The sequence below is a fragment of the Drosophila virilis genome, chromosome 4, assembly GCF_030788295.1.
Source record: "Drosophila virilis strain 15010-1051.87 chromosome 4, Dvir_AGI_RSII-ME, whole genome shotgun sequence".
Taxonomy (NCBI): domain Eukaryota; kingdom Metazoa; phylum Arthropoda; class Insecta; order Diptera; family Drosophilidae; genus Drosophila; species Drosophila virilis.
This window is the reverse complement of record NC_091546.1, coordinates 24,004,754-24,017,761: the sequence shown is the minus strand read 5'-3', so window position 1 is coordinate 24,017,761 and position 13,008 is coordinate 24,004,754. Positions and strand designations below refer to the sequence as shown.

At 38.4% G+C, this 13,008-nt stretch overlaps 6 protein-coding genes across 11 annotated transcripts in view; 3 read left to right on the top strand and 3 right to left on the bottom strand.

Annotated features, from left to right (window-relative positions):
• The window catches only part of DIP-kappa (Dpr-interacting protein kappa), a 156,345-nt gene that overhangs the window by 56,594 nt on the left and 86,743 nt on the right, over positions 1-13,008 (top strand). The gene's annotated exons all lie outside the window — the stretch shown is intronic.
• Positions 455-1,389, top strand: LOC6634012 (cilia- and flagella-associated protein 299). The gene is made up of 2 exons (XM_002057819.4): positions 455-890; positions 970-1,389. The coding sequence occupies exons 1-2, from the start codon at positions 579-581 to the stop codon at positions 1,351-1,353; spliced, it is 696 nt and encodes a 231-aa protein (XP_002057855.2). The 5' UTR covers positions 455-578; the 3' UTR covers positions 1,354-1,389.
• Positions 5,204-5,927, bottom strand: nur (nemuri). Its single transcript, XM_002057820.3, has one exon. It carries the CDS (start codon positions 5,886-5,888, stop codon positions 5,412-5,414), a length of 477 nt encoding a protein of 158 aa, XP_002057856.1. The 5' UTR covers positions 5,889-5,927; the 3' UTR covers positions 5,204-5,411.
• Positions 8,842-9,945, top strand: LOC6634014 (zinc finger TRAF-type-containing protein 1-B). The gene has a single exon (XM_002057821.1). The coding sequence runs from the start codon at positions 8,842-8,844 to the stop codon at positions 9,943-9,945; it is 1,104 nt and encodes a 367-aa protein (XP_002057857.1).
• On the bottom strand, positions 10,235-12,499 carry LOC6634015 (cilia- and flagella-associated protein 299). Of its 4 annotated transcripts, XM_032437534.2 has the most exons (4): positions 12,037-12,498; positions 11,556-11,974; positions 10,734-11,501; positions 10,235-10,677 (listed from the first exon to the last, which is right to left on the bottom strand). In XM_032437534.2, exons 1-2 carry the CDS (start codon positions 12,349-12,351, stop codon positions 11,582-11,584), a joined length of 708 nt encoding a protein of 235 aa, XP_032293425.1. In that variant the 5' UTR covers positions 12,352-12,498; the 3' UTR covers positions 10,235-10,677; positions 10,734-11,501; positions 11,556-11,581. The 4 variants fall into 4 exon arrangements, with proteins under 4 accessions (XP_032293425.1, XP_002057858.2, XP_015025160.3 ...); XM_002057822.4 differs by having other exon boundaries at positions 10,734-11,974; XM_015169674.3 differs by lacking the exons at positions 10,235-10,677; positions 10,734-11,501 and having other exon boundaries at positions 11,773-11,988; positions 12,037-12,499.
• LOC26531741 (cilia- and flagella-associated protein 299) lies at positions 10,291-11,051 on the bottom strand. The gene is made up of 2 exons (XM_015169922.3): positions 10,734-11,051; positions 10,291-10,677 (listed from the first exon to the last, which is right to left on the bottom strand). Exons 1-2 carry the CDS (start codon positions 11,049-11,051, stop codon positions 10,291-10,293), a joined length of 705 nt encoding a protein of 234 aa, XP_015025408.1.

The window sequence follows — 13,008 nt, the reverse complement described above, 5'->3', positions numbered from 1 at the left end:
AACGTTTTCCGCCATCGTTCGAGTAAAAACAAAGTAGGACCAAGCAAAAAGAAAAGAGGCAACAAAAAAATCTTTGTGCATTTTCGTGCAGTTGGTTGTGGGAAATGTTCGTGCAAGGAAAATGTAATTTTTACTGCACGTTTGAGTTTGGGAGCCACACATAAGCATGTGTGTGTGTGTGTGTGTGTGTGTGTGTGTGTGTGTGTCTGCATATGCATATAAGTCGCAAATGCAACAAAATGGCGACAGGCGGCCACGTTCTGTGTCTCTCAGCGTGTGTGTTGTCTTTATCAGCATCGTTCTCATCGTCCCCATCGTTGTCGTCGTTTGTGTTTTTGCTTGGCTTTTATAGAAAATACATTTTCACATTTTTGCCTGTAAGCAGTTCGCAGCGTCTAGCACTAAGCATGCCCTGTATCAAATGTCAAAATAGGGTATGCCCATAACGAATCAGGAGAATCAGTCATATAATCACAACATCAAAAAACAATATAACAACATATAAGAATATTGTAATGAACATACTAGAGTATTGTTTATCTTGCATATATATTTAACTAAGTATAATAATATTAACCATGCTGGGAAATATGGATCTTAGACTGCTTAAGTTCGAATCATATGAGGATTACCTGAAATCGCTCATTAAAACTGAGGACTATAGATATCTATCGACTATGCAACCTATTAAAAAGCTGGTGACTCTCGGCTATCGCTGCAGCGCCAAAGTATATGAAGAGAATGAATTTCACAAGCTCCGAAAACAACTGCATGAGCAAATAAATCCAAAGGTGTCAAGCATCCTCTATGGCAATTTCTTTAAAGGTACCGATGCTGGCTTAAAAGCCCTGGTGGACCGTGAGGAAGCCAATTTGTTACAGAAATTATCTGTAAGCATATATATATAAATATATTTATATGAGGATTTCCTTCATATCGAACAATTTGTTTATAGTCGCTTTTGCGTAGACCATTATCTTTCTGCAGGTGCGACAGCGAAGTGGCTTCGACTTATCCGGCTATATAGACTATGAGAAGAGTTTGCGCGACTGCACCTTAAAAGCGCCCGATCGCACGAATTGGAAGGCTGTGTTTGAGGGTCGAGCTAGGCTGCGCCCGAAGCCAAACGATTTGAGCTTTTACGACTGGCATAGAAGTGTCTTATGTTATAATGATACCTATAATTTCGAGATCGTGCGTAGCAGCGATACTTTAATGTTCAAGCATAAAGCCGATCACAAGCGTATTCCGGTATGCGATAGTCCCAATCCGTATTCCGAAAATGTAACTCGGGTTATGATTCCCTCCGAGATATATGGTTATATTATTTTATATGATCACATTATAAGATGAAAAAATATTAATAAAAAAAAATGTATTTTTACACAGAAAAAAAGCCTCTTAATATTAATTATTCCTATAACCCATGCTCAATATGAGCTTACTTAAAATTAAAATTAGCATGACTTTAATCAAACTTAAAAATCATAATAAGAGAGAATGATATCTTAAGACAAGTTTATCTCGCCATATACTTCAGATGAGTATTCGTAACTCGGTATTTAGAAATAAGATTGACCTTTTCCGAAAAATCAAGTTTCTATGATCACGAAATACTTTTAGTATTCAAACGATCTAACATTGATATAATAGCTAGCATCTATCACTGGGAATCTGAAGGTCGAGCAACACCTAATTTAACGTTCTTTGTTGTTTCCATTCTTTATCTTATGCAAATAATGCATGCTGCATGCGAAAAAAATTCTTACCGAAGCTTATGGCTGGCTGGATAGGCAGGTGTGTGTACGAGTTTGTGTGTGTGTGTGCGTGTGTGTTACACACACGTGATAGTGCTCTAAATTTGGTCACGAAATGGCAAAAATGTTTTTGGCATTAAAGAAGTGCCAACGATGGTGCCCAGCAAGACAGATAGACAGAAGGAGGCTTTTGGCATAACTAAAGTTTTGCCTTAAATTTGATTTTTCAATGGAAAATCTAAAAAGAAAATATTTTTACGCATGTATATATAAACATATATATAAATCAATACGCACTGCTGTGCAAATATGTTTGTGCGTGCCAGCACAATATATATTGAGCAAATAAAATGGCACCAACAAGCACGCACCATATTGTATTTATGTAAATTTATTTCCGTTACATTTCCGCCTTTCAATTGAAAACCGTCGTGTGATTTTCATTCTTTACCCTTGCGTATATTTGCACTGCTGTTCCACCCTCAGCCCAAAAAAAAGTTGGCCCAGAAATCACAGCAGGCTGTTAAACATTCAAAAAAAAAAAAAAAATAATAATAAATAAATAAAACAAACACAAAAAGTGAAAAGAAAATACTTGCGCAAAAACTACAAATGTGCATCATTCTTTTATAATATATTCCTTTGGCCGGGCTCGTTCCGAAGTCCGCGCTGCGAGACTGTTCGCTCTGTCATGTAAATCGTGGCAACTCAATCTGAATGTTGCTCTCGAGCTGTAGCTGCGAATTATTGTTTCAATTTATAAGACTTCAACAGAACAGTTTGCGAAAATGTGTCAACGTTGCCAAAATCCTTAACTTTAAGTTTAAGTTTTTCAATCAAATGTTTTGGGGAACACAATTGCATACACTCAAGCGAGTTGTTTACAAACTTAAAACCACAAGCTAAATTCAATTTAACCGGCTACTAATACTAAAATAAAATTGCTCGTTGATGAATCATGAGAACCATGTTTGTGGTTACTAGATAAAATAAACGAAATCTAACTGCTCGAATATAATTTTCATTCGGAAAAATATGTCTTCAGGAAAGTGGAGCGTCCCTAGTTTGTGTGCTATAAAAAAACTTGGTACTTTTATGGGCATTGTTTCAGTTTTTAATTCAGTTTGCATTATGAATTCACTTTCGATGGTTGCAATAAATTATGTTTTTGGAACTATTGAAGAAAATTTGTAAGCAAGAAATGAGAAAGGAAACACGCACATTACATTTAAACAAATAGTACCTTTAGTAGAATTAGGTTTTTGCCTCTGTAAATATCTAAAGTAAAATTCCAATCAAATCAATCTCCGCTTTAAAATTGGCTTACAACTAATTCAAAGCTGATAAATCTTATATTTTAAATTAAATATTTATTTAGCTAGCTCCGTCTCCGAGATTGAATTAATTCAAATAAAAAATTAAAAACTATTTTGTTTAATATGTATTTCTCCGATATTTTTCGATTGCGCCTCGACATCCGTCTTAAGGGCACTAGCACAAAAACAAAAAAAAAAAAAAAACAATTAACATTAAAATAAATAATAATTGTCTGTGCAATACGTTTTATTCTGCTTTTTGTTAATCAAGTAAGGCGTTGACTTGAGAGTGTTTTGCGTAAGTTTTAGCGGATATTTAAATGGCTATTAATAGGTCTGTTTTTAAGATAACAAATTTGGACATTGAATATTTTTTTATAATTAAAAACAAATTATTTCACATTTTTACTTTGTGTCTCCATAGATGAATTCAATTTAGAGCAAACAATTGATTCAGCTGCACTTTGTATAAATATAAAAATAAAAACAAAAATATAGGTCATTATTGAGAATTCTGTAGATTGAAACGAAATTTCTACTGAAATTCAACAGCTTTCTTTGCTTATATGATGGGCGATATGTTTGTAGAGTCGTCGAAACGAATTCATTTCATTTGCTTTATTGTCATATCTAAATTGTTTTGCTCTTGGTTCTTTGTTGTTGCTCAAAAAAGACAAACAATGAAGAGCTTATTGTTTTTCAAACAGATGCACACAAAGACAAAGCACCTCACACACTCATACACTCGCACACTAAAACACACACACAGACACACACACACACATACAGACAGCCAGTTGTTGTCTATTCATCAGACCCAAAAGCCCGATAAGAGCATACGTGTAGCTGATGGATAGGAAATTACAAAATTCTCGAATGCACATTGTGCGCTTAATTAAACGCCCGAAAGCAGGCTCTTGTCACCAGCGACGAGTAGAGAAAATAACGAGTAGCAAGTAACGAGTATCAAGTAACGAATAGCACAGCAACAGCAGCAGCAGCAGCAGCTCATTATTATTGTGATTATTTTCGGCAATGGACCCGAATTGAGGTGCCTTTTATTGAACTGAAGCTCCAGTGCGGCGCCTCTGGGGCAATAACAATAGCAAATGCTCATCAATGCGGTTGGCTGCCCATCAAAATGTGCGCACATGGCGGCTCTTGATGTTGCCGCTGCCTCAACACATGGATTTAATTTCCTGAACTGCACTCCACGCCCACCGTCATCCACAAACTGTTTGAGGTTTAATGCGTGTGCGGCCTGACAAACTCATTTACCATTTACCATTTACCATTTATGGAGCCGTTACACTACAAAAACTTTTGTGTTGATAAACTTGTAACATTTTGAGGCTGCAACTGGTGCTGTATGTTGCACCAAGTGTTGCCTAATAATCCAAAAATGGACCAACTTGGCGGCCGCAAAACTTTTACCCAACTGCGTGTACACACTGGCTAAGAAGTTTTGCCCGAGTGTAGCCGGGATAAGTTGAGACAACGCTGACAGCAGGCCAGCGGGCGAGGGGGCAAGGGCGTCCGGCAGCTGCAGCTGCAGGCCAGAAACATTGGCACATTCATCATTTTTGAAGCCGAGCACAAGGCAGCAGAGTGTGGCAGCAACAACAACAACAACAACATCAACAGCAGCAGATGTTGCAGGCAGCCGCGGCAAGTTCTTGTCACATGTCACGTCGCCAGCCTCAGTTGTTGGCCAGAGCCCGAGCCCGGGCCGGAGCCGGTGCCGGAGCTGAAGCTGTTGCCGCTGACGAGGAACAGGCCTCTGGAATTTTCACCACTGGCATTTTTCGCATACTGTTGAAAAGTTTTCTCTGCAATCCAAAGAATTTCTGGCATGCACTGTATTAAGCTGGCGCTTTAAACTTGCATCCATTTCAGCTTGAATGCCGGAAACTGTTTAAAAGCTATAAAAATATAACTGCGAATTGGTTCGAAAATTGGGTCGTATACTAGATCATACAAATTGTGGGCACAACTCAGTAAATATATGTAGTGAAAGGCGAACCGAAATCAGATTGAAAAAACTTGACCACAGCTATTAGGTTCATAATGTTAAATATTAATATTTTTCTTATATTTTAAAAGGTATTTTTTATATAAGAATACCACAGCAGATAGTTTTTAGTTAAAATGTGAAAATATATATTTTACTTGAGGGGGTTTGAAAGATAGTATAGCACATATGTACATAAATCAGTTCGTTCTTGTACGTTTTGTGTGTGTTATGTGTGTGCCTCTGTGTGTGTGTGTGTGTGTGTGTGTGTGTGCCTAAGTTAATCGGTGAGTGTGTGCATCGATGAGTCCGTTTGTGGTCAAATACTTAACCCCGGAGGGGTCTGCCGCTGCGCCTTCTGATGTTATTACGACGACGGTTGCCAGCGCGATTCCTGCGACCGCCACGACGACGTCCGCCGCGACGACGACGGCTGCTCCTGTTGCGGCGAGGACCACGGCGAGTGCCACGGCGCACCACACGTCTGGCACGAGCATCATCATTGCTGGACCGGACCACGGTCTCTCTGAGCGCGTTCTGCCTGTTGTCAGGCACGGTGCGTTGCTCGTTTTCCTGCACCTTGACTGGAGCCGATTGCTGCTGATCGCCCTCCTCCTCCTGCTCCACCTCCTCGTCTAGCTCCTGGTCCTCTGCCTGGCGTCCTTCAATCTCAGCCGTCTTGTTTTCGTCCGCCTGCACGACCGCAGCGCGTGCCAGACCGTTGCGACGCTGAGCTGCTGCTTCGGTGGCCACCAGGCAGCAGAGCGCCGCCAGGGCAAAGATCAGTGCGTACTTGATTGACATGCTCAGTCCAATTGTGTTGCTTGTGGAAGAACACCGGAAATGTTTATGATGCTTCAGTTGCACCATCGTCAGTGTTTTATAGTGGGCTCTATGTTTGGGTTCGTCTCGTCGGCAGCCAACTGTACAAATGTTTGTCCACTGCAAGTGACGGCCTCCATTGAGGGGTTGCCGCCAGCTGTGTTTTTTTTTTTTTTTTTTGTTTTTGCTGCTGCCCGCAGCTTGTTGGCCATGCTATTAATTTGATCTTTTGTTTGTTGTTGCCTCTTAGCTGCCAGATAGATACTTATTTTCTTGGCTTTCAGTGCAATACGGTTTCCACTTCAATTTCCTTCGATTCCCGTTCATTCGCTTTGTTTCCCTGCAAATCGCTTGCTCCTGCTCCTTGGTTCAGATAATTGGTTTCTCCGGCACCAGCTCCATTACAAACCAAGCACGCTAACCCGTTTGCCAATGGGAAATATCATCTAAAAAGAATAACGTAAATAATCGAATTGTGCACAAAAGCATTTTTAGTTGCGCTTTTCCGCGTCTTTTTTTTTCAATCTCCCTTTTTAGTTGGGCTTTTGTAATTTTCTTTCCTTTGGCCATCCGACGTGTAAAGGGTCTTATGTACCATGATTGGCCAGCGGCATTTTATATGACGTGATAAAAAATATTACGATTATAGATAGTTTCGATATGGGTAAGCAGGGTAAGCAAATAATATATAATATATATGTACCTTCAATTAAGATGCATGAATTATTCTCCATTGGCAGATGGTAAAAACCTTAATCAATATACAAACAAATTTATTTTATTTATTAAATCATGCTCTTATTTATTTGCCTAGCTATTAGTTTTTGAAAACATTAACAGTACTTAAATACAGAAACTTATAAACTTGTTTAAATATTAATTGAATTTATAGACTAACCCTTATATTTATATCAAAATAATTGAGATATTGATTTTATAGCATTTAAAATATTTTAATTGTTTTGTCACTGAGCATTTCTAAGGGTCACATTTATTAAAATACACATAATTAAACATAATTAAAATACTTGAGAATATTGTACCTAAGCATAAATATGATGGGCTACCTATTATTCTTACTTTGTTTGATTGAGATATTAAGTTTTTTAAATAATAAGTTGTTTTTTCTTTAATGTTTCCATGAGGATTTAAATGGTCTAAACTTTATTTGCTTAATTTGCGGACATTATACTTAAATATTTAAATTTATGCATATCTATCTTAACACATTTAAATATTTAAAAAGGTTGCGCTCTACTTTTTACTCCCATATTAAAATGCTATGAGGATTTCAAAAAATCTTGTGTATTGTACCTAAATATTAAAGTGCATCGTCATCGTCCATATTTCCATAGTATGCATAGATTTTCGTCAGTTAATGTTGCCTTTTTGATTCAAAATGCGTTGTTCACTTTCGAAGAAACTTACATTTATTTATTTAATATATTTAATTACAGAACAGTTGAAAATACTTGGTGAAAATAAATTTCGTGTAATATTTACCCTCAAGACTCAATAAATGAAATTTCGAAACATAAATGTTTGCTATTTAAAAAACGTGACAAATTACTTTTGTAATTTCCATTAATATTTAACTTGGTATTAAGTCTATCAAAATGTGTTGTAACAACAAGCGCACTTTGATTTATCTTTGGTTATCGGCAAAGTAATTTACCAAGCAAATCATTTTCATGTTTACATTTTTGTTATCCTTTTGCTGGCAGATCAGAATCAGCGACTATTAAAAACTGCTGAGCAAACAGCTTGCAGCCATTTACTTGTGCCTTCGAATCAATTACAAATTGGCGGCAAGAGGAGCACGGAGGATGTGCTGGAGCAGTGGCCCACACCGACTGCTGAATACACTCGCTATGTTGAAAGTCGTATTTTGTATTTTGGCCCGTTGCCAGCAATCAAACATATTTATTGCGCTTAAGCGCGTTGCCAATAATTTCTGCTTTGGCAGCTGAAGCGCAACGGGCCAGGACAAACATTTAAAGCCAGTTGAAGCACGTGCAGCAAGCGGAAATCACGTGGCTGCCATTTGTTGAAATGATTTAGAGCTGTTTATTATTTAGCCAAAGCATCTGCTGGACTTTCTTTTTTTTTGCACCAGCTGCTAAAATTTCCTTTTTATTTGTGATTCGGTCAAGGCAGTTGCCTTGGCATGACAGCTGCCCTTTGTTCTTCACATTTTATTACTATCTGGTAGTTTGTCAAGCAATTGGAGCCAATCCTTAAGCATCAGAGCGAGTGTTATTTACGCCGTAAGTACTTGCGAGCAAAAACTAATTAAAAATCGCTTAATTTTTGCACAATGCTTTTGCTCATTTTATAGTTAACAAAAGAGGTTGCATGTTGCATCAATTTCGCCAAGCTCTGGCTGTTAAGAATTTAATTGACTGACACGAAATGGAAAATCGAATTTCCTTCCAATATGTTTTTCTTCCTATGATGCTCAAGAAGTTTTCAAATTAGAACAAAACAAAAAATATTGTTTAAATATATTTTATTTTATTTTATATATTTTTTATATCAGTCAGATTTGAAAAAAAAATAAAGCTCCAAGAATATTTATAGAAATATAATATATATATTATTTATATACAAATAAAAAATAATATATATGCATATATTTTCTTTTTTATCTATGTATATAGAATATATAAATAAATATTCAATTTATGTATATCTGTCTGTCTGTATGTATGATCATATTAATAAATAGTTTTATGATTTGATTCTGGTAAAAGCTATAGGAATTTTTGTATCTTGTGTAAATCCAAGTAAGCCGTAATTTGAAGCTTTACTTAAGGTCGGAGAAAATAAATAAATGTATAGCACATTCCACAGTAAATATGTTGAAAAATGCACATAAATATTTGTAGTAAATATTTCATGATATTTTAAAACGAACGAGCACCACTTATGCAACATGTCGGTTGAGAACATGCTAACCCCCGAAGACGCTGAAGAACCGGAAGAGAACGATCGCGTATTCCCAGATACAGACCCTGCCGAAATACCATTAAGACACATACCCGGAATCAATATCGATAGCGATGACGAGCTGGCCAATGTGCCCGCTTGGAGTGGATTGAATGTGGGTGGCAATGCGGATGAATTGGAGGCCCTACGTTGCATTGTGTGCAAGACGATGCCGTTCACGACGCTCTACCAGTGCCAGCACGAGCATACTATCTGCGCCGGCTGCTATCAGATGCGCGTGCTGGACAAGATGCTGGGCGCCCAGCTGGGCACCTGTCCGCAGTGCGGCGTTCGCATCTATCGGCATGAGCCGTACCGCAACCTCGCGGGCGAGCACACGCTCGCCCAGCTGATGGTGGCCTGTGAGGATTGTGGCGTTCACTTGCAGCGCGGCTTGCTGCGCAAGCATGGACTGGAGGATTGCCCGCGGCGGCTGGTGCCGTGCAAGTACAGGCGCATTGGCTGCAACTGGAAGGGCATGCTGGGCGAGGCTGTGGCGGCACATGAGGAGAGCTGCGAGTACCATGGCAAGCGGGGTCTGCAGCTGCTGGACGAGCTGCAGCAGCGCCAGGAGCAGCGCGACGCCAAGCAGTGTCTTTTGGGCAAGATAATGAAGCTGCTGCAGCTGCCACACATCACAGTGCGTCTGCTGCAGTTGTTGCCGCAACTGGAGGGCTTTCCGCGCAACAACTTTAAGACTTGCGCCATGTTCGAGGCCTTCAGCCAGCGCTGGTCCGTGCAGCTCAAATGGCAGACACCGACCGATGTCGAGGAACCAGCTGACCAGGCTAACTGTCCCTGCAGTTTGCTCTTTCAGCTGTGCCTCGAGTCGCCGGACGGTTGTCGCGGTCCGCTCGGTCTTACCTACACATTGGTCAGTGGCACCCACTCGGATGTGCGATTCCAGCCGAACCTGTGCGAGAAGTGCGACTTTACACGGGAGAATGTGCTCGGCCCGCTGACTCCACTCTATCACAACTCTTGGCAGAGTTGCGCCAAGCTACTAAACGAACGCGGTTTCTTCGGCCGTCTGCTTATGGCTCGTATATAAGATTTACATATTATTCTCTATTGATTCGCACATATTATATGTTTTCCACAAGCTCTACTCAAAATCAAATGCTCACGATTTTCGAATTTTTTGTGTCACATTCGCAAACATTTTACTACCTGATTCCACGAATAACATTACGTATTTAAGAAATGCTTCACTGCGAACATTTGATTTTCCAATTCCTTTTTGCGCCCACTGTATAGTACTTTCCCACAAATTGTGTAAATATATTTGAATATGTACCTAAAATTCAGATTGGAATTATGCTGCTATGAAAACCAGTGAATTATTTTAGTTTCTGGTGATCAATATATTCAAATTTGTCAATTGCGGAATGAGCAATCAGACCGGCTTTCTTACAACGTGATCGTATAAAATCATTGTGCCCAGGGCCGAGTCTTGTATCATACTGCGCCTAACAGCACCAGTTCCATGATGCGAGTCCAAATAAATTATCTTGTGATCGCCCTTGTGCATAAATACCATGGACTGCCCGAAATGCATTGTCTGATAATTTCCACTATTGTTGCTGATGACGAGTTTCTTATGCAGGTCGTAGTAGCTCAAATCAGTGGGCTTGGGACGCAATTTACACTTGCCCTCAAAGACGCCTTTCCAATTGGTCGCACCGTGCATATGTAGGTTATAGTTGTGCAAGCTATCCGTATAGTCAATATAACCCGATATATCAAAGCCGCTCGGTTGGCGAACCACCAAAAAAATAATTGTCTAAAAGCGAAAAAATTTGACGTTGTATTTAAAGCTTATACAATTTCGTTGCTTACCGAAAGTTTTTGCAATAAATTGGGTAGTTCGCGTTCCGCCAAGGCTTTGAGACCGGGATCATTCCCCTTTATATATTGGCCGCACTGCAAACTCAATTGAATTCTCGGGTTTATCAATTCCAAAGTTTTGTTTTTAATATAATTGAATTCATCACTTTCATAGATTTTAGTAGTAGTTCGATAGCCAAGCTTTACAAATTGGGTAATAGCCTTCGAGCTTTCTATATAACGCTGATCCTTTATTGAAATGAACGATTTGATATAATCGGAATAGTTATCAAACTGGAGTAAGCCAAAGTCCGGTCGAATAGTACCCATGGCATGCGTATTTTTTTGTGTTCGCGTAATTATTTGATTTTTGTTTTTTTCTGTTATTTCTTTGTGTTATATATTTCATTTATTTATTATTATTTTTTTTATTTTTATTTTTTTTATTTTTTTTTTGGAGTAAGTGTAGTTTTGTTCTGATTTTCTAAAACGGAATGAAACATATAGCATTCTAGTCGGATTGATTTAATTCTCGTAGGTAAAAGATTTGATTTTTTTTCATATGTGGTAGAATATACCAAGTTTAGGAATTTCGCTTTTTAATATTAATTTAAAGTTTCGTAATACTAAAAATATCTTTATCACTACTATTATTATCTGTCTTTATTTTTTATTAGTATGCGACATAGTTGAAAATTACCTATTTATCTAAGGCCTTTCTCCATACATAAGTATTGAAGTCGATTGGCGTTAAATTGGTTATTCAGCCAATTGAAAAATCTGTTCAGAGTTTCTTCATTAGAAATTTGTGTTTACACAATATGAAAATGTTACCCTTTTATAAAAAAAAGACAAACTATCTAAGATGGCTTTCTAACGATATGGTCGTATAAAATTATACAACCGTACAAAGGCGATCGAATGAAAGTGCGCTTCACATTATCCTTATGGGGACTATCCACCATCGTTACGGGAATGATCTTGTGATCGCCTTTATGCTTGAACGTGAGCGAGGTTCCAAAACGCATAACCTCATAGTTGTCGCTATGATTGAAGTGAACGGTGCCGCTGTGCCAGTCATAAAAGCTCAAGTGGGTGCGATTGGGCTGCAGCAAAATGCGTTCCTCGAACACGAGCCTCCAATTCGTGGCCCCAAGCATGTGAAGGCTACAGGCGCGCAAGCTGTCCGCATAGTCTATATAACCCGATGTATCGAAGCCACTGCACTGCCGCATTTGAATGAAAATAATGGTCTAGATTGGAGGCACTTCAAGAATTAGGTTATAGATTGGCTATTTTTGATTTTTTGGATTACCGACAGCTTTTTTTGCATGTTGCGCTCCTCTCGTTCGGCCAGGGCAACTAAAGCTGGATCTTTACCTTTCAGATAACAACTGAAAAGTGTGGTTATAATCGACTTGGGGTTGATCAAATCCAATAGATTTTTTTTTACAGCATAAAACTCTTCCTCCTCATAGATTGTGGCATTGGTGCGATAGCCAAGCTTAACCAGCGCATTTATGATCCTTTTGTTGCCCAAATAGCGATATTCCTCAATCCTAGTAAACGAACGCAGATATTCCTCATAGGTCTCGAATTTCAGGACATTAAAATCGCCACGCACTGGCATTGTGCTGGATCTTCTACTACAATTATTTTTGATTGTTATTTTATTTGTTTATTTTTGTTGTGTTGTGTTTTAGTGTATCGTGTTTTTATTTTGTGTGGTTTATGTATTTTGTATTGTGTTTGTACTAGTTGTACAGTTGGTGTTTAACTGAATTTCAAGTATTCATCTGTGCCTAAGCCAAGCAAAGCCTACTAGATGCAGCAATCGCTCATCGCTTAAAAATATGCAGAAACTACATTTCTTGCTCAAACTGTTTCTTTAGTTTAAAGGCTAACGATGTGAAACTTTGCTTAGGTCCGTCTATCTATTGCCGGAACCCGATACACTATTGACCTTACATATTTGGGAAATTGTGTATTTTATTATTCTAGAAGGATGTCTATTTGATTGTCTTAAAATGACTTTTTTTTGACATTGATTAAGTCATGCTTGTAATAGTAAACATCAAGCCAAAGCTACTAAACATAATTAAAATCAAAGTTAATCCAAGTTAAATTTCCCTTGCCAAAAAAAATTAGCCTATTAAATTATCAATTTAGTGCGTGCTCGCAGTTCAATATTTCGTATCGATCGTAGCGATTTTAAGCGTGATATTGATTTTTTAGGGATATTAATTATACCGGTGTATTATGCCCAAATATAAATAAATTCAAATTC

What these genes read in the sequence shown, in the direction of transcription:
- LOC26531741 (XM_015169922.3), bottom strand. Translation starts at nt 11,051, where the DNA reads ATGGGTACTATTCGACCGGACTTTGGCTTACTCCAGTTTGATAACTAT. An exon ending in ATTTATTGCAAAAACTTTCG is followed by an intron (nt 10,678 to 10,733) that starts GTAAGCAACGAA and finishes TTTCGCTTTTAG; the next exon opens with ACAATTATTTTTTTGGTGGT.
- LOC6634012 (XM_002057819.4), top strand. Translation starts at nt 579, where the DNA reads ATGCTGGGAAATATGGATCTTAGACTGCTTAAGTTCGAATCATATGAG. An exon ending in ATTTGTTACAGAAATTATCT is followed by an intron (nt 891 to 969) that starts GTAAGCATATAT and finishes GCTTTTGCGTAG; the next exon opens with ACCATTATCTTTCTGCAGGT.
- nur (XM_002057820.3), bottom strand. Translation starts at nt 5,888, where the DNA reads ATGTCAATCAAGTACGCACTGATCTTTGCCCTGGCGGCGCTCTGCTGC.
- LOC6634015 (XM_002057822.4), bottom strand. Translation starts at nt 12,351, where the DNA reads ATGCCAGTGCGTGGCGATTTTAATGTCCTGAAATTCGAGACCTATGAG. An exon ending in ACATGCAAAAAAAGCTGTCG is followed by an intron (nt 11,975 to 12,036) that starts GTAATCCAAAAA and finishes CCTCCAATCTAG; the next exon opens with ACCATTATTTTCATTCAAAT.
- LOC6634014 (XM_002057821.1), top strand. Translation starts at nt 8,842, where the DNA reads ATGTCGGTTGAGAACATGCTAACCCCCGAAGACGCTGAAGAACCGGAA.